This window comes from Oncorhynchus masou, unplaced genomic scaffold (genome assembly GCF_036934945.1).
Source record: "Oncorhynchus masou masou isolate Uvic2021 unplaced genomic scaffold, UVic_Omas_1.1 unplaced_scaffold_514, whole genome shotgun sequence".
Taxonomy (NCBI): domain Eukaryota; kingdom Metazoa; phylum Chordata; class Actinopteri; order Salmoniformes; family Salmonidae; genus Oncorhynchus; species Oncorhynchus masou.
In genome coordinates this window covers 275,978-303,116 of record NW_027011543.1, presented here as the reverse complement: position 1 = coordinate 303,116, position 27,139 = coordinate 275,978, and the positions used below count along the sequence as shown (strand labels likewise).

General features: G+C 42.6%; 1 protein-coding gene across 5 annotated transcripts in view; it reads right to left on the bottom strand.

Moving 5' to 3' along the window:
• The window catches only part of LOC135535771 (uncharacterized), a 55,549-nt gene that overhangs the window by 24,738 nt on the left and 3,672 nt on the right, over positions 1–27,139 (bottom strand). For 3 of the 5 annotated variants that reach the window (XM_064962195.1, XM_064962199.1, XM_064962200.1), the window contains exons 2-3: positions 2,524–2,911; positions 288–1,959 (exon numbers count right to left, since the gene is read on the bottom strand). In XM_064962195.1, coding sequence (XP_064818267.1) covers positions 288–1,959; positions 2,524–2,860 — 2,009 coding nt within the window. In that variant the 5' untranslated portion in view covers positions 2,861–2,911. The other 2 variants (XM_064962196.1, XM_064962197.1) reach the window with 2 other exon arrangements.

Here is a 27,139-nt window from a genome sequence, read left to right as displayed (position 1 = left end):
TTAATTTAAATCTTACATTTTTTGAAGTAGCCAAAGGTTTTGTCATCTTAATAACTAACTCAGTAAATTACTGATAGTGTGTTTTGCATTCATCAAGATAACTTATTTGCAGGGATTTGGGGGGTGATTTAATCAGTAGGGAAAAGTCTTGAGACAGTTTTTAAATTTACAGAGAGATGTATCCTGACCTCAAATGCTATTAGACAAACAAGGAAGCAAAGTAGTTGGTTTGTTGATTACCAATCTTTATTTGACTAGGTTAGTTTGTATACAGATAACAACCTTACCCAAGATGTCTGACATTCTTCAGAGAGCCCAGTATCAGCCTTACTCCTTGGTCTGACACAGTGCAGCCATTCAGGTCCAAGCCAACCTTTCTCTCTGCAGACTGACTGGTCACATAAAAGACTGCACAGCACTGGTGAGGATCCAGATGTTCTCCACTCAGGTCTAGATGGTAGTCCAGTTTGTCCAGGAGAAGCAGACAGGCCTCAGTAGACTGATATTCATACAAGCACTGACACAAAAACAGAAGATCTTTCTCAGACTCGGGAGCACCACCTTCTACATGATCTTGGTTTGTTTGAGATGGAAGAAATGTGTTCACCACTTCCTTGAAGAACCAATCTGATGTCTTCTTGATCTGTTCAGCTGGAACTAGACTGTTTACCAATCTAGTATTCCTCTCATTCAGAAGCCCACACAGGAAAGGAATTAAGTGTTTTGTGTGTTTCCATTCTTCAGTCGGGCACTTCTCTAGAACCTCTCTGATTTTGTCTGGATTCTGTAAGAGCCAAAGGGCACCAAAGAACTCCTGCATTGTGTAGTGGAGAAACGCAGAGCAAGTGTCTGATGCAGTGGGCTCAACCTTAACCATAAATGCCCCCAAGAAGGCAAAATGGACACTGCCTTCTTCACAACTCAGTGTTGTCAAGTTCATGTTTTTCTCATTTGTTGCATCAAAAGCAATTTCTGCCAAAGACAATATTTTCTCTCTGTTTTGTATGAGACACTTGTTGTGATCTTCCAGTCGTTTGCCACTGTGTTTTTGGATGCAGTGACGGAGGATGTTGATGTACATCTTAGTTGTAGAACATGGCTGCTTAGAATCCGCTAGGGTAGAATAATAACTACAAGCAACCACCATCAGTGCGTACATTGGGACATGGCACAGACTGAACAACTCTAGGTTGTTTAACACACTGCTCAAGGAGTCAAGCTCAGCACTCAGCATCTGTGTTAAATAAGCCCTGATGGATTCATCACTGAACCCTTTCACCTCCACTCTGAACCAGTCTGTGGGCCAGTCTGTCAGGAAGTCTTCAGATTGATCTGGTCTGCATGTGGTCACAATCTTTGCATCAGGCAGGAGGTTCTCCACAAGGTCCTTTACTACCGATAGAGAGGAGAGGTCTGTGATTCCATCAAATATGATGACAACGTTTTCAGAGTTCTTCTTAATATCCTGTAAGATTTCTTCTTTACTTTCGTTTGGCTCACTGTACATGTTAAAGAGAAGGTCCTCCAGGCTCATGGGTTTTCTGTGTGAAATGTCTCTCGCCTCAAAATAAAACATGTAATCTAGTTCTCTATGATCTTTTTCTGCCCAGAGGTTCAACATTTGATGGGATACTGATGTTTTTCCAATTCCAGGTTTTCCAACGAGGAGGATTTTTTCATGTGTTTTAAGCAGGTCAGCTGGGGATGTTTCCTGTTTTGCCAAGGGGATGAAGCTCTTTAGTTTTTTACGGCGAGCTTTCTTGCATATTTTGCTTTTCACTTTAATTTTAGAGTCAGATGAATGCTCATCTGTATCTAACACAAGAGGGGTGTAAGAGAAAGTCCCCCCATTTCTACATCTATCTGGTAGGAGACTACAGCTATGTTTCCATGCACCCTCTGTGATCTTCCGTGCTTTACATTTCAGCTGTGTCTGATATCCGTGACAAGGTTTTGAACCTAAAATAAGGGTATTAAGGGAAGAGAGAGTAAATGCACTGTGCCAACAAATCAAAGCCAATCTAAAGGACGAGAGAAAATCAGGATAGAAAACTACAAGGATATACTGGTAGATCTTCATAGATTGAAGGGGATCTTTTGGGGATAAATGGTCATCTTTTGGGGATAAATGGTCATCAAAAACAAGAAGGACCGAGGGGCAGTAAAAACAAATCTAAAATGTCTTTATTATGATGGCATGTTTAACAGAATAACATCTATAAAAACTCCGACACGTTTCAGCATAGCCTTCGTCAAGATGACACAGATCTCTACTGAACATCATAATGAAGGCTTTTTTTACTTGATGAACAATCTTAAAATGTACATTAACCCCCGCCAATGTGCGCTTCCCCAGCAGAACCAAAGGAATGGTGTCAAAAGTACAAACCCTGTTCACGGAGTGCACATAGTAAGCTAAATTAACCTAAAATAATATTTGAAAGACACGTTTTAACAGGTATGCCATTTTCAGCCAATTGTATACTATATAGTGTACTAATAGGACACTATACAATCGCTTACCAACAAAGTAGTCTGTCATCTCTGGGTCGTCCTTGAAGGGGAAGCAGCTGATCCATTGCTGTAAGTCAGCGTCATCTAGGGTCCTCTTCCTTGTGATGTCTAGAATCATCAGTAACTCGTAGCATGCAGCCTCTCCTTTGGCCGAGACCCAGTCCAGTATTTTTCTGGTTTGGTCAAAATGGTCAACTTCAGCCTGAATTTTACTGACTTCCTCCTCGTGAAGAACCTTGCGCTGGAACAGGTTTTCCAAAATGAGGGGCAGATTCTGGAGACGTCCAATGAGACGTAACCTTCCATTTGTAATGTACTCTAAAGCAGATTGTCTTGTAGAGGCCATATCTCAGGTTGTTACTGCAACATCACTGGTATGTTTCAACACGTTGGATCTCTGGAAGAAGACAGTACATAGTCAGTCAACAGTAGAACAGTCAAGTAATGATTAGGTTTATTTATTAAATGAAACGTTTTATACTATGTAAAATAAACATACCCCAACTACATATGGATGTATCTATGACAATGGAGAAAAACAAGAGTATATTTGGGGTTCTGATGGGGTCAGATCAAAGATGGATGACAGTTGAACTGATTCAGTTGGCAGAAGTTAATTGGTTACCTGAATGTTGTTGTATATGATCTCTTCCATCAGTACTTCTCCTTGAGTATGATATTAAAATACTACTCATATGATATACCTAGAAATTCATTTTTTCAGAATATAACTGATCAGTGTAGGATAATACACAACCTAAAATGACCTAAAATACCCTCTAATTCAGGACATTAGGAAACAAAATATTAGGAATCAGATTATATCATTTCCTATAGCCAACCAAATCTACTAGACAGCATTATGAAGTCATTTCCTATAGTCTACCAAATCTACTAGACAGCATTATGAAGTCAATTCCTATAGGTCTATAGCTAATCAAATCAACTAGACAGCATTATGAAGTCATTTCCTATAGTCAACCAAATCAACTAGACAGCATTATGAAGTCAATTCCTATAGGTCTATAGCTAATCAAATCAACTAGACAGCATTATGAAGTCATTTCCTATAGCCAACCAAATCTACTAGACAGCATTCTGAAGTCATTTCCTATAGGTCTATAGCTAATCAAATCAACTAGACAGCATTATGAAGTCATTTCCTATAGTCAACCAAATCAACTAGACAGCATTATGAAGTCAATTCCTATAGGTCTATAGCTAATCAAATCAACTAGACAGCATTATGAAGTCAATTCCTATAGGTCTATAGCTAATCAAATCAACTAGACAGCATTATGAAGTCATTTCCTATAGTCTACCAAATCAACTAGACAGCATTATGAAGTCATTTCCTATAGTCAACCAAATCAACTAGACAGCATTATGAAGTCAATTCCTATAGGTCTATAGCTAATCAAATCAACTAGACAGCATTATGAAGTCATTTCCTATAGTCAACCAAATCAACTAGACAGCATTATGAAGTCAATTCCTATAGGTCTATAGCTAATCAAATCAACTAGACAGCATTATGAAGTCATTTCCTATAGTCAACCAAATCAACTAGACAGCATTATGAAGTCAATTCCTATAGGTCTATAGCTAATCAAATCAACTAGACAGCATTATGAAGTCATTTCCTATAGCCAACCAAATCAACTAGACAGCATTATGAAGTCATTTCCTATAGTCAACCAAATCTACTAGACAGCATTATGAAGTCAATTCCTATAGGTCTATAGCTAATCAAATCAACTAGACAGCATTATGAAGTCATTTCCTATAGTCTACCAAATCTACTAGACAGCATTATGAAGTCAATTCCTATAGGTCTATAGCTAATCAAATCAACTAGACAGCATTATGAAGTCATTTCCTATAGGTCTATAGCTAATCAAATCAACTAGACAGCATTATGAAGTCAATTCCTATAGTCTACCAAATCTACTAGACAGCATTATGAAGTCAATTCCTATAGGTCTATAGCTAATCAAATCTACTAGACAGCATTCTGAAGTCATTTCCTATAGTCAACCAAATCTACTAGACAGCATTATGAAGTCAATTCCTATAGTCAACCAAATCTACTAGACAGCATTATGAAGTCAATTCCTATAGGTCTATAGCTAATCAAATCTACTAGACAGCATTCTGAAGTCATTTCCTATAGTCAACCAAATCTACTAGACAGCATTATGAAGTCAATTCCTATAGTCAACCAAATCAACTAGACAGCATTATGAAGTCAATTCCTATAGTCAACCAAATCAACTAGACAGCATTATGAAGTCAATTCCTATAGGTCTACCAAATCTACTAGACAGCATTATGAAGTCAATTCCTATAGTCTACCAAATCTACTAGACAGCATTATGAAGTCAATTCCTATAGGTCTATAGCTAATCAAATCAACTAGACAGCATTATGAAGTCATTTCCTATAGTCAACCAAATCTACTAGACAGCATTATGAAGTCATTTCCTATAGGTCTATAGCTAACCAAATCAACTAGACAGCATTATGAAGTCAATTCCTATAGTCAACCAAATCTACTAGACAGCATTCTGAAGTCAATTCCTATAGGTCTATAGCTAATCAAATCAACTAGACAGCATTATGAAGTCATTTCCTATAGTCAACCAAATCAACTAGACAGCATTATGAAGTCAATTCCTATAGGTCTATAGCTAATCAAATCAACTAGACAGCATTATGAAGTCATTTCCTATAGTCAACCAAATCTACTAGACAGCATTCTGAAGTCAATTCCTATAGTCAACCAAATCAACTAGACAGCATTATGAAGTCAATTCCTATAGTCAACCAAATCTACTAGACAGCATTCTGAAGTCAATTCCTATAGTCAACCAAATCTACTAGACAGCATTATGAAGTCAATTCCTATAGTCAACCAAATCTACTAGACAGCATTCTGAAGTCAATTCCTATAGTCAACCAAATCAACTAGACAGCATTATGAAGTCAATTCCTATAGTCAACCAAATCAACTAGACAGCATTATGAAGTCAATTCCTATAGGTCTATAGCTAATCAAATCAACTAGACAGCATTATGAAGTCATTTCCTATAGTCAACCAAATCTACTAGACAGCATTATGAAGTCAATTCCTATAGGTCTATAGCTAATCAAATCAACTAGACAGCATTATGAAGTCAATTCCTATAGTCTACCAAATCTACTAGACAGCATTCTGAAGTCAATTCCTATAGGTCTATAGCTAATCAAATCAACTAGACAGCATTATGAAGTCATTTCCTATAGTCAACCAAATCAACTAGACAGCATTCTGAAGTCAATTCCTATAGGTCTATAGCTAATCAAATCAACTAGACAGCATTATGAAGTCATTTCCTATAGTCTACCAAATCTACTAGACAGCATTCTGAAGTCAATTCCTATAGGTCTATAGCTAATCAAATCAACTAGACAGCATTATGAAGTCAATTCCTATAGGTCTATAGCTAATCAAATCAACTAGACAGCATTATGAAGTCAATTCCTATAGGTCTATAGCTAATCAAATCAACTAGACAGCATTATGAAGCCATTTCCTATAGGTCTATAGCTAATCAAATCAACTAGACAGCATTATGAAGCCATTTCCTATAGGCCTTTAAACAACCAAATCTACTGGACAGCATCGTACAAAAATTGTACCCGGGGTGACTTCATAAGTTCACAGCACAACGTTTTGCAAAAAAAACAAGCGTTTCGAGCGAGTCTCACTGAAGGTCAATACTCCAGACTGAGCATGCTCGGCCACAATTTTACACAGAACCATTTTAACATGTAAAACTAACTCAGAAATCACTAACAAATGGATTCTTTATCAAATCTCCGAGACAAAATACAGTAAAAGTAAGCTACTCAGAAAACATTGTCTCTGTGACTTGTAAATAGTTTTTACCTCAGTCAGCTAGCATCAAGCTAAGATTGCAATCTACTCCAGAGATAGCCTGCAAAGTTCTGCCATACTTTCCAGGTCTATGCCCAAACAGTTCGAGCTTCTAATTTTTAAAAATGAATTTCTCCAAAAATAAGTCTCGCACTGTTGCCACCTGTTATAGACCCGCCTCAGCTCCCAGCTGTCCCCTGGACACCATGTGTGAATTGATTGCCCCCCATCTATCTTCAGAGTTTGTTCTGTTAGGTGACCTAAACTGGGATATGCCAGTCCTACAATCAAAGATAAATGCCCTCAATCTCACACAAATTATCAAGGAACCCACCAGGTACAACCCTAAATCCGTAAACATGGGCACCCTCATAGATATTATCCTGATCAACTTGCCCTCCAAATACACCTTTGCTGTTTTCAATCAGGATCTCAATGATCACTGCCTCATTGCCTGCATCCGCTATGGGCCCCGGTTAAACGACCACCCCTCATCACTGTCAAACGCTCTCTAAAACACTTCTGCGAGCAGGCCTTTCTAATCGACCTGGCCCAGGTATTCTGGAAGGATATTGACCTCATCCCGTCAGTCGAGGAAGCCTGGTCGTTCTTTAAAAGTAATTTCCTCACCATCTTAAATAAGCATGCCCCTTTCAAAAAATGTAGATCTAAGAATAGATATAGCTCTAGATATAGACCTTGGTTCACTCCAGACCTGACTGCCCTCGACCAGCACAAAAACATCCTGTGGCGGACTGCACTAGCATCGAATAGTCCCCGCGATATGCAACTTTTCAGGGAAGACAGGAACCAATACAAGCAGTCAGTCAGGAAGGCAAAGGCTAGCTTTTTTAAGCAGAAATTTGCATCCTGTAGCTCTAACTCCAAAAACTTTTGGGACACTGTAAAGTACATCTTACCATGTACCATGTAAAGTACATGGTACATGGTAAGATCTCCTCCTCCCAGCTGCCCACTGCACTGAGGCTAGTAAGGGAATACCCCCCTGAAATGGACAAAAATGAATGGGAAAACATTGGCATAGGACAAACCATGTACACGATGGCCAATACCACCCAAATCGGCGTTGATTCATGCAAAATGTTTTGCAAATGCCATATGGCAATTGCCAGTTGTAACACTTCAAAAATCCAACAGGTGGAGTGTGCGCTCCACCGTGGTTTTTCATATAGGAAATGGACCCCAAGTCAACATCCAAAAGCCAAAATTTGAAAAAATGAATTTTTTGTCAAAAACTTATCACCCCTTAAAAAAGTGCTTTCTGGACCGTTTTTCGAAATTCTTTCGCTTTTTTTGTCAATTACACACGTATAAGAACTGTATCAACATACCTTAAGGGAACATTTCGACAATCACCGTATAGTTAGTGAGAAAGTCCCTATTGGAACTGTACGGTCCCTTACTAGACGTCCGAAAACATTTTAGAAATTCGGGGACGGCGTCGGGCCGAGCGGTAGGGCCAGACCTACCGGGAAGTCATCAAATGAACTTTGTCGGACATTCGGTTTTCGTTTAATAAAATAAACAAATTTTAGCCCATTTTTGCGCAATGCCGAAATATCCCACAAGAGGGCATAAGCAATCATATTGCTATTGGACAAAACATCACGAATCACGACGTGCCATATCTCGGAAACCGAAAATATTTCGAAGCCGAAACTTGGTGAGCGTAGGTTTGGCATTATGGGAAGATGGCCCCGAACAAGATGGCGTCTAGGCCTCAACGGTTTTTGAGTTATGGCCATATTTCTGGGATTAAAGGTCCAAAATGAAAATAGAGAAAAGATTTTTTCACTTCACGTCAAAGTCAAGGAGCCTCCGGTGTCAATAAAAAAAATTGGCCATTTATCTATCGTCATTTACGAGAAATCGTACGTTGACCAGATCGTGATGTTCAGATATAGGTGTTTTTTTTTTCAACGGTTACAGATCCAGTTGCAGGGTGTTCATACGAGTATTTTTAAAATGTGCTGCGGAGCTCTGCGACATTTCTGTGATTTTCTATGATTTTCTGAAATAACACACACTACCTAAACCCTCCGTAAATAACTCAGTTCTTAACGTAAAGACTTAAAACTCAGGATTCTGTAAAGGCATACCCCAATGAGGATATGAGTTTATTTATAGCTTCCTGTGCCAACCGGAAGTGCCATAATTGGTGTCTCAGGGGCTGTTTGGAAGGGTTAAAAAAATCAGATCTGTCCAAAACTTCATATGTGTGATTAGACAACCCCCATGAACTGTAAATCAGTCATTTTTCCCAACAGATGTCAAAGAAAAGCTCTCACACACACACACACAGCAAGGATGGAGTGACAAAGCGTGGTGTTTAAAGACACAGAGAGCAGGCAATGGCATAAACATAATCCCAAGGCAGGGCCGAGTCCAACGAGGTGCCCCGCTTGACCGTAGCTCACTCGGTCTGAGCGCAGCGACCATGAGAAAAATAGGCCCACAATGAAGCCTGCACCACAATGTCATTTGATTTTGGGTGACAGCGGCGGAACCGTTAGGTTTAGAAGGACAATTCAAACACAGGACTGTTCCTAAGGTCCTCCCGATCTGTGCAAGCCTAACCTTGACTGTGTGGCATTAACCTTTCACAGTTAAAAGAAGGTGTTTACATAAAAACAGTGTGCATTGACTTCTCTCCCCATAGGAATACATTGCCTGCTCCCCTAAATACAACCTGGGGTCTTTATGGGTTATGAATGCTGTATGAACCTGTCTTCTATGACATTCCATCAGACCACTATGAGGTCTACCTGTGTCGATTCTAAGCTTCCTGGAGCAACCGGAAGTGGTTAAATTGACCCAAAAGGTATTTGGATGTACATCACCTCGAAAGGTGCCGAGGCCTCTGCATTATTCAACCCTGTGTAGATCAGTCAATTCTCAACTTAAAGACTTAAAACTCAGGATTCCCTAGGTTTCTATGTCAGTCAAGACATGTGTGTATTTATAGCTTCCTGTGCCAACCGGAAGTGCCATAATTGGTGTCTCAGGGGCTGTTTGGAAGGGTTAAAAAAATCAGATCTGTCCAAAACTTCATCTGTGTGATTAGACAACCCCCATGAACTGTAAATCAGTCATTTTTCCCAACAGATGTCAAAGAAAAGCTCTCACACACACACACAGCAAGGATGGAGTGACAAAGCGTGGTGTTTAAAGACACAGAGAGCAGGCAATGGCATAAACATAATCCCAAGGCCGTGCCGAGTCCAACGAGGTGCCCCTCTTGACCGTAGCTCGCTCGGTCTGAGCGCAGCGACCATGAGAAAAATAGGCCCACAATGATGCCTGCACCACAATGTCATTGGATTTTGGGTGACAGCGGCGGAACCGTTAGGTTTAGAAGGACAATTCAAACACAGGACTGTTCCTAAGGTCCTCCCGATCTGTGCAAGCCTAACCTTGACTGTGTGGCATTAACCTTTCACAGTTAAAAGAAGGTGTTTACAAAAAAACAGTGTGCATTGACTTCTCTCCCCATAGGAATACATTGCCTGCTCCCCTAAATACAACCTGGGGTCTTTATGGGTTATGAATGCTGTATGAACCTGTCTTCTATGACATTCCATCAGACCACTATGAGGTCTACCTGTGTCGATTCTAAGCTTCCTGGAGCAACCGGAAGTGGTTAAATTGACCCAAAAGGTATTTGGATGTACATCACCTCGAAAGGTGCCGAGGCCTCTGCATTATTCAACCCTGTGTAGATCAGTCAATTCTCAACTTAAAGACTTAAAACTCAGGATTCCCTAGGTTTCTATGTCAGTCAAGACATGTGTGTATTTATAGCTTCCTGTGCCAACCGGAAGTGCCATAATTGGTGACTCAGGGGCTGTTTGGAAGGGTTAAAAAAATCAGATCTGTCCAAAACTTCATATGTGTGATTAGACAACCCCCATGAACTGTAAATCAGTCATTTTTCCCATAAAAATTCAAAGGAAAAATAAATCACACAGATACACAACTTGGATGGAGGGACGTATTGGGGTGTGTAGAGACTGACAGTGCCTCCAATAGTTAGCTTTGTTCGAGCTAAAAAAGAACCGTCAGACCTAGAGTTCCGAAACTTTAGAATCCTGTTCTAGACCTCAGGTAGATAGTGCGTGGTGAGTTACGGCGCTCTAGGAGGTTCTCGGACCGAGAAACAGCTTCGAACATTTGCAATGACTTCAATTCATTTTGACCATTACGAAAATGGCGACATTTAGAAATGTCCCAGAGACACAAGACTAGGTGCATTGTGACCGTCTCGGCCCATAGAGACAGAACCCAACATCTCGGTCCGATAGCTCATTCAAGGACCCCGTAGCAAGGCATTGAAAAAAGTGGATTTTCAGCACCAATTAGGCTTTTACTCGGACACCAAATGACCTATCGGGCCGAAACTCGGGATTCGGGGTCGCCTCACATAGGACTACACATAATGTCCGAACTGGCCCCGCAGCTAGAAAGTAACTATGTGTTTTATGGTTTTTTAATGTTTTGTACCGAAGGCCTTGTGAATTTTGGGCCAGCTCTGAAGTATGTTATACTTGGCTCCTAAATGAGTTGGGAAAAGTGGGTTTGGTGTCAGTTTGTATCAGTTTGGTGTCAGAATGATATCAAATTGACTGATGGACGGTGACTTGCAGGTGACTCTTGTCCATTAGCAATATGTTTAAGCGGTGAGGTACCATCACCAAAAGCGACATTCTGAAATCAAGCCAAACGAGCGATGGAGAGGTTCCAGAATCACTGCCCAGCCATCCCGAGGTCATCGGGCCAGTCAATTTGGCATTCCTGCATGATTTTTATGGCATGACAAATTGGTAATGGTGACCGCCCAGTTAACCATATGGCAAATGCACAGTGACTTTGAAAGAGTGAGAAAAATCACCAAATGGACATTCTGGAATCAACCCTAACGAGTGATGGAGAGGTACCAGAATCACTGCCAAGCCATCCCGAGTTCATCGGGCCAGTCAATTTGGCATTCCTGCACAAATTTTCAGTGACTTTGCAAAAGTAAGGAACATTTGCAATATGTTTAAGCGGTGAGGTACCATCACCAAAAGCGACATTCTGAAATCAACCCAAACGAGCGATGGAGAGGTACCAAAATCACTGCCCAGCCATCCTGAGGTCATCGGGCCAGTCAATTTGGCATTCCTGCATGATTTTTATGGCATGACAAATTGGTGATGGTGACTGCCCAGTTAACCATATGGCAAATGCACGGTGACTTTGCAAAAGTGAGAAAACATGACCAAATGGACATTCTGAAATCAACCCTAACGAGTGATGGAGAGGTACCAGAATCACTGCCAAGCCATCCCGAGTTCATCGGGCCAGTCAATTTGGCATTCCTGCACAAATTTTCAGTGACTTTGCAAAAGTAAGGAACATTTACAATATGTTTTAACAGTGAGGTACCATCACCAAAAGCGACATTCTGAAATCAACCCAAACGAGCCATGGAGAGGTACCAGTATCACTGCCCAGCCATCCCGAGGTCATCGGGCCAGTCAATTTGGCATTCCTGCAAAAATTTTCAGTGACTTTGCAAAAGTAAGGAACATTTGCAATATGTTTTAACAGTGAGGTACCATCACCAAAAGCGACATTCTGAAATCAAGCCAAACGAGCGATGGAGAGGTTCCAGAATCACTGCCCAGCCATCCCGAGGTCATCGGGCCAGTCAATTTGGCATTCCTGCATGATTTTTATGGCATGACAAATTGGTAATGGTGACCGCCCAGTTAACCATATGGCAAATGCACAGTGACTTTGAAAGAGTGAGAAAAATCACCAAATGGACATTCTGGAATCAACCCTAACGAGTGATGGAGAGGTACCAGAATCACTGCCAAGCCATCCCGAGTTCATCGGGCCAGTCAATTTGGCATTCCTGCACAAATTTTCAGTGACTTTGCAAAAGTAAGGAACATTTGCAATATGTTTAAGCGGTGAGGTACCATCACCAAAAGCGACATTCTGAAATCAACCCAAACGAGCGATGGAGAGGTACCAAAATCACTGCCCAGCCATCCTGAGGTCATCGGGCCAGTCAATTTGGCATTCCTGCATGATTTTTATGGCATGACAAATTGGTGATGGTGACTGCCCAGTTAACCATATGGCAAATGCACAGTGACTTTGCAAAAGTGAGAAAACATGACCAAATGGACATTCTGAAATCAACCCTAACGAGTGATGGAGAGGTACCAGAATCACTGCCAAGCCATCCCGAGTTCATCGGGCCAGTCAATTTGGCATTCCTGCACAAATTTTCAGTGACTTTGCAAAAGTAAGGAACATTTACAATATGTTTTAACAGTGAGGTACCATCACCAAAAGCGACATTCTGAAATCAACCCAAACGAGCCATGGAGAGGTACCAGTATCACTGCCCAGCCATCCCGAGGTCATCGGGCCAGTCAATTTGGCATTCCTGCAAAAATTTTCAGTGACTTTGCAAAAGTAAGGAACATTTGCAATATGTTTTAACAGTGAGGTACCATCACCAAAAGCGACATTCTGAAATCAACCCAAACGAGCCATGGAGAGGTACCAGTATCACTGCCCAGCCATCCCGAGGTCATCGGGCCAGTCAATTTGGCATTCCTGCAAAATTTTCAGTGACTTTGCAAAAGTAAGGAACATTTGCAATATGTTTTAACAGTGAGGTACCATCACCAAAAGCGACATTCTGAAATCAACCCAAACGAGCGATGGAGAGGTACCAGTATCACTGCCCAGACATCCCTATGTCATCGGGCCAGTCAATTTGGCATTCCTGCATGATTTTTATGGCATGACAAATTGGTGATGGTGACTGCCCAGTTAACCATATGGCAAATGCACAGTGACTTTGCAAAAGTGAGAAAACATGACCAAATGGACATTCTGAAATCAACCCTAACGAGCGATGGAGAGGTACCAGTATCACTGCCCAGCCATCCCGAGGTCATCGGGCCAGTCAATTTGGCATTCCTGCAAAAATTTTCAGTGACTTTGCAAAAGTAAGGAACATTTGCAATATGTTTAAGCGGTGAGGTACCATCACCAAAAGCGACATTCTGAAATCAACCCAAACGAGCGATGGAGAGGTACCAGTATCACTGCCCAGACATCCCTATGTCATCGGGCCAGTCAATTTGGCATTCCTGCATGATTTTTATGGCATGACAAATTGGTGATGGTGACTGCCCAGTTAACCATATGGCAAATGCACAGTGACTTTGCAAAAGTGAGAAAACATGACCAAATGGACATTCTGAAATCAACCCAAACGAGTGATGGAGAGGTACCAGAATCACTGCCAAGCCATCCCGAGGTCATCGGGCCAGTCAATTTGGCATTCCTGCAAAAATTTTCAGTGACTTTGCAAAAGTAAGGAACATTTGCAATATGTTTTAACAGTGAGGTACCATCACCAAAAGCGACATTCTGAAATCAACCCAAACGAGCCATGGAGAGGTACCAGTATCACTGCCCAGCCATCCCGAGGTCATCGGGCCAGTCAATTTGGCATTCCTGCAAAAATTTTCAGTGACTTTGCAAAAGTAAGGAACATTTGCAATATGTTTTAACAGTGAGGTACCATCACCAAAAGCGACATTCTGAAATCAACCCAAACGAGCGATGGAGAGGTACCAAAATCACTGCCCAGCCATCCTGAGGTCATCGGGCCAGTCAATTTGGCATTCCTGCATGATTTTTATGGCATGACAAATTGGTGATGGTGACTGCCCAGTTAACCATATGGCAAATGCACAGTGACTTTGCAAAAGTGAGAAAACATGACCAAATGGACATTCTGAAATCAACACAAACAATGGCATCACCATAGAGTCCAGACTGTGCCGAGTCCAACGAGGCGCCCCGCTGACCGTAGCTCGCTCGGTCTGAGCGCGCGACCATGAGAAAAATAGGCCCAATATGAAGCCTTCACCAGTACGTCATTTGATTTTGGGTGACAGCGGCGGAACCGTTAGGTTTAGAAAGACAATTCAACCACAGGACTGTTCCTAAGGTCCTCCTGATCTGTCCAAGCCTATCCTTGACCGTGTGACATTAACCCTTCACAGTCAAAAGAAGGTGTTTACATAAAAACAGTGTTCATTGACTTCTCTCCCCATAGGAATACATTGGCTGCTCCACTAAATACAACCTGGAGTCTTTATGGGTTATGAATGCTGTATGAACCTGTCTTTGGTACCAGTCCATCAGGCCACTATAAGGTCTACCTGTGTCGATTCTAAGCTTCCTGGACCAACCGGAAGTGGTCCAAATCGCCCTAAAAGTGTGTACCCATACACTGCCTGCAATTTGATGGACATAGTGCATTGAACCCTGTGTAAATCAGTCAGTTTTCATGGTAAAGACTTAAAACTCAGGATTCTCTAATGGAATACCCCAATGAGGATGTATGTTGAGTTACAGCTTCCTGTGCCAACCGGAAGTGCCATAATTGGTGTCTCATGGGCTGTTTGGAAGGGTTAAAAAAATCAGATCTTTCCAAAACTTCATATATATGATTAGGCAACCCCCATGAACTGTAAATCAGTCATTTTTCCCATAAAAATTCAAAGGAAAACTAAATCACACAGATACACAACATGGATGGAGGGACGTATCATTGGGGTGCGTAGAGACTGACAGTGCCTCCAATAGTTAGCTTTGAATGATATCAAATTGACTGATGGACAGTGACTTGCAGGTGACTCTTGTCCATTAGCAATATGTTTAAGCGGTGAGGTACCATCACCAAAAGCGACATTCTGAAATCAACCCAAACGAGCGATGGAGAGGTACCAGAATCACTGCCCAGCCATCCCGAGTTCATCGGGCCAGTCAATTTGGCATTCCTGCATGATTTTTATGGCATGACAAATTGGTGATGGTGAATGCCCAGTTAACCATATGGCAAATGCACAGTGACTTTGCAAAAGTGAGAAAACATAAACAAATGGACATGATGAAATCAACACCACGAGTGATTGAAAGGAACAACAATCACTGCCCGGCCATCCCGAGTTCATCAGGCCAGTCAATTTTGCATTTCTGAAGGATTTTTGAGCATGTCAAATTTCTTATGACATTTGGCCCCCACAAAACATATGCCTTATGCACAAGCAAAAAAAAAAAAAAAAAAAACATTATAAAAATAAAATATGACTAAAGTATGTTGATACAGTTCTTATACGTGTGTAACTGACACAAAATTCGAAAAAATTTCGAAAAACGGTCCAGAAAGCACTTTTTTAGGGGTGTGTGAAGTTTTTTATGAAATTTAATAATTTTTGACTTTTGACTTCTGACTTCCTATGAAATCATATTGCAGATGGACAAAACACATGCAATATGCGCAAGTAAAAAAAAAAAAAAAAAAAAATTATGATAATAAAATATGACTAAAGTATGTTGATACAGTTCTTATACGTGTGTAACTGACACAAAATGCGAAAAAATTTCGAAAAACGGTCCAGAAAGCACTTTTTTAGGGGTGTGTGAAGTTTTTTATGAAATTTAAGAATTTTTGACTTTTGACTTCTGACTTCCTATGAAATCATATTGCAAATGGACAAAACATATGCAATATGCGCAAGTAAAAAAATTTAAAAAATTATGTTAATAAAATTGGACAAAAGTATTTTCATACAGTTCTTATACATGTGTAATTGTCAAAAAAAAAAGCGAAAGAATTTCGAAAAACGGTCCAGAAAGCACTTTTTTAAGGGGTGATACGTTTTTTTCAAAAATTCGTTTTTTCAAAATTTGGCTTTTGGATGTTGACTTGGAGTCCAATACCAATATGAAAAACCATGGTGGAGTGCAATCGCCACCTGTTGGATTTTTGAAGTGTTACAAACTGGCAATACCCATATGGCAATAGAAGTAAACTTTGCATGAATCAACGCCGCTTTGGGTGGTATTGGCCAATGTGTGCATGGTTTGTCCTATGCCAATAACTTGCCATTCATTTTTGTCCACTACGGGGGTGAAATCCCTTACATACTTTAGTCACATTTTATTATCATAATTTTTTTTTTTTTTTACTTGTGCATAAGGCATATGACATTTGGCCCCCACAAAACATAAGAAATTTGACATGCTCAAAAATCATGCAGAAATGCAAAATTGACTGGCCTGATGAACTCGGGATGGCCGGGCAGTGATTGTAGTTCCTTTCCATCACTCGTGGTGTTGATTTCATCATGTCCATTTGGTGATGTTTTCTCACTTTTGCAAAGTCACTGTGCATTTGCAATATGGTTCAATGGGCATTCAACCATCACGAATTTGTCATGCTATAAAAATCGTGCAGGAATGCAAAATTGACTGGCCCGATGAACTCGGGATGGCTGGGCAGTGATTCTGGTACCTCTCCATTGCTCGTTAGGGTTGATTTCAGAATGTCACTTTTGGTGATGGTACCTCACTGTTTAAACATATTGCAAATGGACAAGAGTCACCAGCAAGTCACCGTCCATCAGTCAATTTGATATCATTCTGACACCAAACTGATACAAACTGACACCAAACCCACTTTTCCCAACTCGTTTAGTAGCCAAGTATCACATACTTCAGAGCTGGCCCAAAATTCACAACGCCTTCGGTTCAAACCATAAAAAAAAACATAAAACACGTAGTTACGCTCTAGCTGCGGGTCCATTTCTTGTGTTATGTGTAGGCCTAGCTGAGCCGACCCCGAATCCCAAGTTTCGGCTCGATAGGTCATTTGGTGTCCGAGTAAAACCCTAATTGGTGCTGAAAATCCACTTTTTTCAATTACTTGCTACGGGGTCCTTGAATGAGCTATCGGACAGAAACGTTGGGTTCTGTCTCTATGGGCCGAGACGGTCACAATGCACCTAGTCTTGTGACTCTGGGACATTTCTAAATGTCGACATTTTTGTAATGGTCAAAATGAATTGAAGTCATTGCAAATGTACGAGGCTGTTTCTCGGTCCGAGAACCTTCTAGAGCGACGTAACTCACCACGCACTATCGACCTGAGGTCTAGAACAGGATTCTAAAGTTTCGGAAATCTAGGTCTGACGGTTCTTTAAAAGTTCCAACAAAGTTAACTAATGCAGGGAGTGTATGTCTCTACGCACCCCAATGGGTCCCTACTTCCAAGCTGTGTGTGTGTGTGTGATTTAGTTTTCCTTTGAAATTTTATGGGAAAAATGACTGATTTACAGTTCATGGTGGTTGCCTAATCACATATATGAAGTTTTGGAAAGATCTGATTTTTTTAACCCCTCGAAACAGCCCATGAGACACCAATTATGGCACTTCCGGTTGGCACAGGAAGCTATATACTCAACACACATCCTCATTGGGGTATTCTATTACAGAATCCTGAGTTTTAAGTCTTTACCATAAAAACTGACTGATTTACACAGGGTTGAATGCACTATGTCTATCAAACTGCAGGCAGGTTATGGATATACACTTTTAGGGCGATTTTAACCACTTCCGGTTGGTCCAGGAAGCTTAGAATCAACACAGGTAGACCTTATAGTGGCCTGATGGACTGGTACCGAAGACAGGTTCATACGGCATTCATAACCCATATAAGCTCCAGGTTGAATTTAGGGGATGTATTCCTATGGGGAGAGATGTCATTGTAATCTATGAGATCAAAAAAAACTGTTTTACTGTTAAGGGTTAATGCCACACGGTCAAGGTTAGGCTTGCACAGATCGGGAGGACCTTAGGAACATTCCTCTGTTTGAATTGTCCTTCTAAACCTAACGGTTCCGCCGCTGTCACCCAAAATCAAATGACATTCTGGTGCAGGCTTCATTTTGGGCCTACTTTTCTCATGGTCGCTGCGCTCAGACCGAGCGAGCTACGGTCAAGCGGGGCGTCTCGTTGAACTCGGCACAGTCTGGACACTATGGTGATGCCATTTTTGTGTTGATTTCAGAATGCCATTTTGGTGATGGTCCCTCTCCGCTTAAACATATTGCAAATTAACAAAAGTCAACTAGCAAGTCAGTGTCCATCAGTCAATTAGATGTCATTCTGACACAAAACTGATACCAATTGACACCAAACCCACTTTTTCCAACTAATTTAGAAGCCAACTATCACATATGTCAGAGCAGGCCCATAATTCACAGCACCTTTAGTTTAAAACATAATAAAAACGTAAAACACATAGTTACGTTCTAGCTACGGGTCCAGTTCGGACATTATGTGAGGCGACCCGAATCCCGAGTTTCATTTGGTGTCCGAGTAAAACCCTAATTGGTGCTGAAAATCCACTTTTTTCAATTACTTGCTACGGGGTCCTTGAATGAGCTATCGGACAGAAACGTTGGGATCCGTCTCTATGGGCCGAGACGGTCACAATGCACCTAGTCGTGTCTCTGAGACTTTTCTAAATGTCGCCATTTTCGTAATGGTCAAAATGAATTGAAGTCATTGCAAATGTACGAGGCTGTTTCTCGGTCCGAGAACCTTCTAGAGCCACCTAACTCACCACGCACTATCGACCTGAGGTCTAGAACAAGTTTCTAAAGTTTCGGAACTCTACGTCTGACAGTTCTTTTTTAGCTCGAACAAAGCTAACTATTGGAGGCAGTGTCAATCTCTACGCACAACAATACGTCCCTCCTTCCAAGTCGTGTATCTGTGTGATTTAGTTTTCCTTTGAATTTTTTGGGGAAAAATGTCTGATTTACAGTTCATGGGGTTTGCCTAATCACACATATGAAGTTTTGGACAGATCTGATTTTTTTAAACCTTTGAAACAGCCCCTGAGACACCAATTATGGCACTTCCGGTTGGCACAGGAAGCTATAAGTCAACACATATCCTCATTGGGCTATGCTTTTACAGAATCCTGAGTTTTAAGTCTTTACGTTAAGAATTGACTGATTTACACAGGGTTCAATGCACTATGTCTATCAAATTGCAGGCAGGGTATGGATATACACTTTCAGGGTGATTTTAAGCACTTCCGGTTGGTCCAGGAAGCTTAGAATCGACACAGGTAGACCTCATAGTGTCCTGATGGACTGGTACTGAAGACAGGTTCATAAGGCATTCATAACCCACATAGGCCTCAGGTTGAATTTAGAGGAGCAGGCAATGTATTCCTATGGGGAGAGAAGTCAATGCAAACTGTTTGATGTAAACACCTTATTTTAACTGTGAAGGGTTAATGCCAAACGGTCAAGGTTAGGCTTGCACGGATCGGGGGGACCGTAGGAACGTACCTGAGGTCGAATTGTGTTTCTCACCCTAACGGTTCTCTCACTGTCACTCAAAAGCAAATGACATTGTGGTGCGCCTGCACGGTCCGGTCTACCCAGTACCACCCCCACACACCAGCCCTCCGGTGGCAGCTCCCCGCACCAGGCTTCCTGTGCGTGTTCTCGGCCCAGTACCACCAGTGCCAGTACCACGCATCAGGCCTACAGTGCGCCTCGCCTCTCCAGCTCTGCCGGAGCCTTCCTCCTCTCCTGCGCTGCCGGAGTCTCCCGCCTGTTTAGCGCTGCCAAAGCCTTCAGCCTCTACAGCATTGCCGGAGTCTCCTGCCTGTTTAGCGCAGCCAGAGCTGCCAGCCTGCATGGAACAGCCAGAACTGTCAGTCTGCATGGAACAGCCAGAGCTACCAGTCTGCATGGAGCAGCCAGAGCCGCCAGTCAGTATGGAGTAGCCAGAGCCGCCAGTCAGCATGGAGTAGCCAGAGCCGTCAGTCAGCATGGAGCAGCCAGAGCCTCCAGTCTGCATGGAGCAGCCAGAGCCGCCAGTCAGCATGGAGCCGCCAGTCAGTATGGAGTAGCCAGAGCCGTCAGTCAGCATGGAGCAGCCAGAGCCGCCAGTCTGCATGGAGCAGCCAGAGCCGCCAGTCAGCATGGAGCAGCCAGTCAGCATGGAGCAGCCAGAGCTGACAGTCAGCATGGAGCAGCCAGAGCCGACAGTCTGCCAGGATCCGCCAGTCAGCCAGACTCTTCCAGATCCGCCAGTCAGCCAGACTCTTCCAGATCCGCCAGTCAGCCAGACTCGTCCAGATCTGCCAGTCAGCCAGGATCTGCCAGAGCCTTCCTCCTCTCCTGTGCTGCCGGAGTCTCCCGCCTGTCCGGCGCTGCTGCCGGAGTCTCCCGCCTGTCCGGCGCTGCTGCCGGAGTCTCCCGCCTGTCCGGCGCTGCTGCCGGAGTCTGAAGAGCCCCTCTGTCCCGAGCTGCCCCTCTGCCCGAGCTGCCCTTCTGTCCCGAGCTGCCCCTCTGTCCCGAGCTGCCCCTCTGTCCCGAGCTGCCCCTCTGTCCCGTGTTATTAAGTAGGGTTGCCGTGGCTAGGAGGTCACGGAAGCGGACAAGGTGGGGGAAGACTACGGTGAAGTGGGGGCCACGTCCAGCACCAGAGCCGCCACCGCGGACAGATGCCCGCCCACCCAGACCCTCCCCGATAGGTTCAGGTTTTGCGGCCGGAGTCCGCACCTTGGGGGGGACTGTCACACCTGACCATAGTTTACTTTGTATGTTTCTATGTTTTGGTTGGTCAGGGTCTGATCTGAGTGGGCATGTTGGATATCTAGTTTGTCTGTTTCTATGTCTCGCCTGATATGGTTCTCAATCTGAGGCAGGTGTTAGTCATTGTCTCTGATTTGGAACCATATTTAGGTAGCCTGGGTTTCACTGTGTGTTTGTGGGTGATTGTTCCTGTCTCTGTGTTTTGCAACAGATAGGACTGTTTTAGGTTTTCGCACATTTGTTGTTTTGTTAGTTTGTTCGTGTACAGTTTCTTTATTAAAGTAAAATGAATAACAACCATGCTGCATTTTGGTCCGCTCCTCCTTCTACAGACGAAAGCCGTGACACTCACTGTAGATAGACTTCCTTTTTTATATTGTGTTATTGACTGTGCGCTTGTTTATTCCATGTGTAACTCTGTGTTGGTGTTTGTGTCACACTGTTTTGCTTTATCTTGGCATGGTCTCAGTTGTAAATGAGAACTTGTTCTCAACTAGCCTACCTGGTTAAATCTTCTCACTCAGTTTGACACAAACCCTTTCCTGATGTGATAATACCTTGACAAAGTTGTTAAATAGCATGTTGTTACAGTGGGGAGAACAAGTATTTGAAACACTGCCAATTTTGCAGGTTTTCCTACTTACAAAGCATGTAGAGGTCTGTAATTTTTATCATAGGTACACTTCAACTCGGAGAGACGGAATCTAGAACAAAAATCCAGAAAATCACATTGTATGATTTTTTACGTAATTAATTTGTATTTTATTGCATGACATAAGTATTTGATACGTCAGAAAAGCAGAACTTAATACCTTTGTTTGCAATTACAGAGATCATACGTTTCCTGTAGTTCTTGACCAGGTTTGCACACACTGCAGCAGGGATCATGCTGGAAGACCCAGCCACGACCCATCTTCAATGCTCTTACTGAGGGAAGGTTGTTGGCCAAGATCTCGCAATACATGGCCCCATCCATCCTCCCCTCAATACGGTGCAGTCATCCTGTCCCCTTTGCAGAAAAGCATCCCCAAAGAATGATGTTTCCACCTCCATGCTTCATGGTTGGGATGGGTGTTCTTGGGGTTCTACTCATCCTTCTTCTTCCTCCACACACGGCGAGTGGAGTTTACACCAAAAGCTCTATTCTTGTCTCATCAGACCATATGACCTTCTCCCATTCCTCCTCTGGATCATCCAGATGGTCATTGGCAACCTTCAGAAGGGCCTGGACATGCGCTGGCTTGAGCAGGAGGACCTTGCGTGCACTGCAGGATTTAAACTCATGACGGTGTAGTGTGTTACTAATGGTTTTCTTTGAGACTGTGGTCCCAGCTCTCTTCAGGTCATTGACCAGGTCCTGCCGTGTAGTTCTGGGCTAATCCCTCACCTTCCTCATGATCATTGATGCCCCACGAGGTGAGATCTTGCATGGAGCCCCAGACCGAGGGTGATTGACCGTCATCTTGAACTTCTTCCGTTTTCTAATAATTGCGCCAACAGTTGTTGCCTTCTCACCAAGCTGCTTGCCTATTGTCCTGTAGCCCATCCCAGCCTTGTGCAGGTCTACAATTTTATCCCTAATGTCCTTACACAGCTCTCTGGTCTTGGCCATTGTGGAGAGGTTGGAGTCTGTTTGATTGAGTGTGTGAAAAGGTGTCTTTTATACAGGTAACGAGTTCAAACATGAGTGGAGAACAGGAGGGTTTCTTAACTTCTTGCGTCGAGCAATCCCGGATCCGGGATCCTATTTATAGCCTCAAGCTCATGTGCATAACTATTCATGAAAATCACAAATGAAATGAAATAAATATATTTGCTCTCAAGCTTAGGCTTTTGTTAACAACAATGTCATCTCAGATTTTCAAAATATGCTTTTCAACCATAACTAAACAAGCATTTGTGTAAGAGTATTGATAGCTAGCATAGCTATAAGCCTAGAATTCAGCCAGCAACATTTTCACAAAAACAAGAAAACCATTCAAATAAAATCATTTACCTTTGAAGAACTTCAGATGTTTTCAATGAGGAGACTCTCAGTTAGATAGCAAATGTTCAGTTTTTTCAAAAAATATTATTTGTGTAGGACAAATCGCTCTGTTTTGTTCACGTTTGGCTATGAAAAAAACCTGTATCCAGTTATAGCCTCAAGCTCATTAGCATAACGTTATGTTAACTATTTATGAAAATCGCAAATGAAATGAATGTGCTAGCTCTCAAGCTTAGCCTTTTCTTAACCTGTTGAAACTCTAGGGGCGCAATTTCATTTTTGGATGAAAAACGTTCCCGTTTTAAACAAGATATTTTGTCACAAAAAGATGCTCGACTATGCATATAATTGATAGCTTTCGAAAGAAAACACTCTGACGTGTCCAGAACTGCAAAGATATTTTCTGTGCGTGCCCTAGAACGTGAGCTTCAGGCAAAACCAAGATGAGATGGCATCCAGGAAATGAGCAGGATTTTTGAGGCTCTGTTTTCCATTGTCTCCTTATATGGCTGTGAATGCGAAAGGAGTAAGTCTGCCCTTTCTGTCGTTTCCCCAAGGTGTCTGCAGCATTGTGACGTATTTGTAGGCATATCATTGGAAGATTGACCATAAGAGACCACATTTACCAGGTGTCCGCCCGGTGTCCTGCGCCGAAATTGGTGCGCAAAGTCAGCTGCAAGTATTTTTCCACAGAATTCAGAGGAGAATGCAGGCTTCCACGAACGATATATCAATGAAGAGATATGTGAAAAAACACCTTGAGGATTGATTCCAAACAACGTTTGCCATGTTTCGGTCGATATTATGGAGTTAATTCGGAAAAAGTTTGACGTTGTAGGTGACTGAATTTTTGGTTCGTTTCGGTAGCCAAATGTGATGTACAAAACGGAGCGATTTCTCTTACACAAAGATTCTTTCAGGAAAAACTGAAATTTACCTTTGAAGAACTTCGGATGTTTTCAATGAGGAGACTCTCAGTTACATAGCAAATGTTCAGTTTTTCCTGAAAGATTCTTTGTGTAGGAGAAATCGCTCCGTTTTGTATATCACGTTTGGGTACCAAAAAAAAAAACGAAAATTCAGTCATCAAAACGGCGAACTGTTTTCCAAATTAACTCCATAATATCGCCTGAAACACGGCAAACGCTGTTTAGAATCAATCCTCAATGTGTTTTTCACATATCTCTTCATTGATATATCGTTCGTGGTAGTCTACTTTCTCCGGTGCATCGCTTGGAAAAAGACGTGCAGTTGAAGATGACGCACCAATTTCGACGGAGGACACCGGGCGGACACCTGGCAAATGTAGTCTCTTATGGTCAATCTTCCAATGATATGCCTACAAATATGTCACAATGCTGCAGACACCTTGGGGAAACGATAGATTGGGCAGGCTCATTCCTTGCGCATTCACAGCCATATAAGGAGACAATGAAAAACAGAGCCTCAAAAATCCTGCTCATTTCCTGGTTGAAGTTTCATCTTGGTTTCGCCTGTAGCATCAGTTCTGGGGCACTCACAGACAATATCTTTGCAGTTTTGGAAACATCAGAGTGTCCTCTTTCCAAATCTGTCAATTATATGCATAGTCGAGCATATTTTTGTGACAAAATATTGCGCTTAAAACGGGCACGTTTTTTTATCCAATAATGAAATAGCGCCCCCATAGATGTAACAGGTTTTAAGCTCGTCTCTCAATAAAAAAAACGTGTCAATATTTTGCCCCTCGATAACCAGCGCACTTCTGTATGTTGTAAAAGCGTTACATGGTCGCTGCCCATATCATTTTATACCACATACCAACACATCTTGACCACCAAAGTCCATTTCATGTCACAAAGCTGTCCAGTACTTTTAAATATCTTCTCCTGTTGTCCTGGTTTCCAGAAGACGATGTCTTCCTTAATTTCCCCCCCCCCCCCTATGAACATAACGGACATACCAGAGGCTGTGTCAGGCCCGCCATGTCTGTTGACCTATCCAGCTGAAATGCCTAATGCATAGAATTCACTGGCTTGTACACAAAGCAGTAATCGTTTCAAGACATCTCCTGCCATATCAATGATGCGTTGTGAAACAGTGTTGTTTGATGAAAGCATTGTCTGTATATGTTTTTGGGCATTTTCCCCCAGCGTTATCTCAGACATATCCACGGCAGCAGGAAGAATTAAGTCCTCCACAATAGTATGGGGCTTGCCTGTCCTAGCCACTCGGTAGCTCACTATATAAGACGCTTCTAGCCCCTTCTTATTCATGGTATCTGTTGCTTTTATACATGTCTTACTACTCGAAAGTCTGTAATTCTCGCTCAAAAAACTCCTGTGGCTTATTTTTTTACATGTTTCATTTGTAAATGAAGGTTTTATCAAGTTGTGAGATAGTACTTTTGCACATATAAACACACTGAGGAAAGGCATTACTCCCAATATACACTACTGTTCAAACGTTTGGGGTCACTTAGAAATGTACTTGTTTTCCATGAAAACATACATGAAATGAGTGGCAAAATGAATAGGAAATATAGTCAAGATGTTGACAAGATTATAAAAAATGATTTTCAACTGAAATAATAATTGTGTCCTTCAAATGTTGCTTTTGTCAAAGAATCCTCCATTTGCAGCAATTGCAGCCTTGCAGACCTTTGGCATTCTAGCTGTCAATTTGTTGAGGTAACCTGAAGAGATTTCACCCCATGATTCCTGAAGCACCTCCTACAAGTTGGATTGGCTTGAGGGTTACTTCTTATGTACCATACGGTAAAGCTGCTCCCACAACAGCTCAATAGGGTTGAGATCCAGTGACTATGTTGGCCACTCCATTATAGACAGAATACCAGCTGACTGCTTCTTCCCTACATAGTTATTGTATGGTTTGGAGCTGTTCTTTTCATCATTGTTCTGTTGTAGGGCGAAATTGGCTCCATTTCAGCACCGTCCACAGGGTATTGCAAAATGGATTGATAGCCTACCTTCTCCAAGATCCCAACAAATCTCCCCTTTACCACCACCAAAGCAGACCATCACAATGCCTCCACCATGCTTGACAGATGGCATCAAGCACTCCTCCAGCATCTTTTCATTTTTTCTGCATCTCATGAATGTTCTTCTTTATGATCCTAACACCTCATTTACTTAGATTCGTCCATAACACTTTTTTCCAATCTTCCTCTGTCCAGTGTCTGTGTTCTTGAGATATGGCTTTTCTTTGCAACTCTGCCTAGAAGTCCAGCATCCCGGAGTCGCATTACATACATTTACATTTAAGTCATTTAGCAGACGCACTTATCCAGAGCGACTTACAAATTGGAGAATTCACCTTCTGACATCCAGTGGAACAGCCACTTTACAACAGTGCAACTAAATCATTTAAGGGGGGTGAGAAGGATTACTTATCCTATCCTAGGTATTCCTTGAAGAGGTGGGGTTTCAGGTGTCTCCGGAAGGTGGTGATTGACTCCGCTGTCCTGGCGTCGTGAGGGAGTTTGTTCCACCATTGGGGGGCCAGAGCAGCGAACAGTTTTGACTGGGCTGAGCGGGAACTGTACTTCCTCAGTGGTAGGGAGGCGAGCAGGCCAGAGGTGGATGAACGCAGTGCCCTTGTTTGGGTGTAGGGCCTGATCAGAGCCTGGAGGTACTGCGGTGCCGTTCCCCTCACAGCTCCGTAGGCAATCACCATGGTCTTGTAGCGGATGCGAGCTTCAACTGGAAGCCAGTGGAGAGAGCGGAGGAGCGGGGTGACGTGAGAGAACTTGGGAAGGTTGAACACCAGACGGGCTGCGGCGTTCTGGATGAGTTGTAGGGGTTTAATGGCACAGGCAGGGAGCCCAGCCAACAGCGAGTTGCAGTAATCCAGACGGGAGATGACAAGTGCCTGGATTAGGACCTGCGCCGCTTCCTGTGTGAGGCAGGGTCGTACTCTGCGGATGTTGTAGAGCATGAACCTACAGGAACGGGCCACCGCCATGATGTTGGTTGAGAACGACAGGGTGTTGTCCAGGATCACGCCAAGGTTCTTAGCGCTCTGGGAGGAGGACACAATGGAGTTGTCAACCGTGATGGCGAGATCTTCACTGTTGACGTTGAGACTGGTGTTTTGCAGGTACTATTTAATGAAGCTGCCAGTTGAGGTCTTGTGAGGTGTCTGTTTCTCAAACTAGACAATCTAATGTACTTGTCCTCTTGCTAAGTTGTGCACCGGGGCCTCCCACTCCT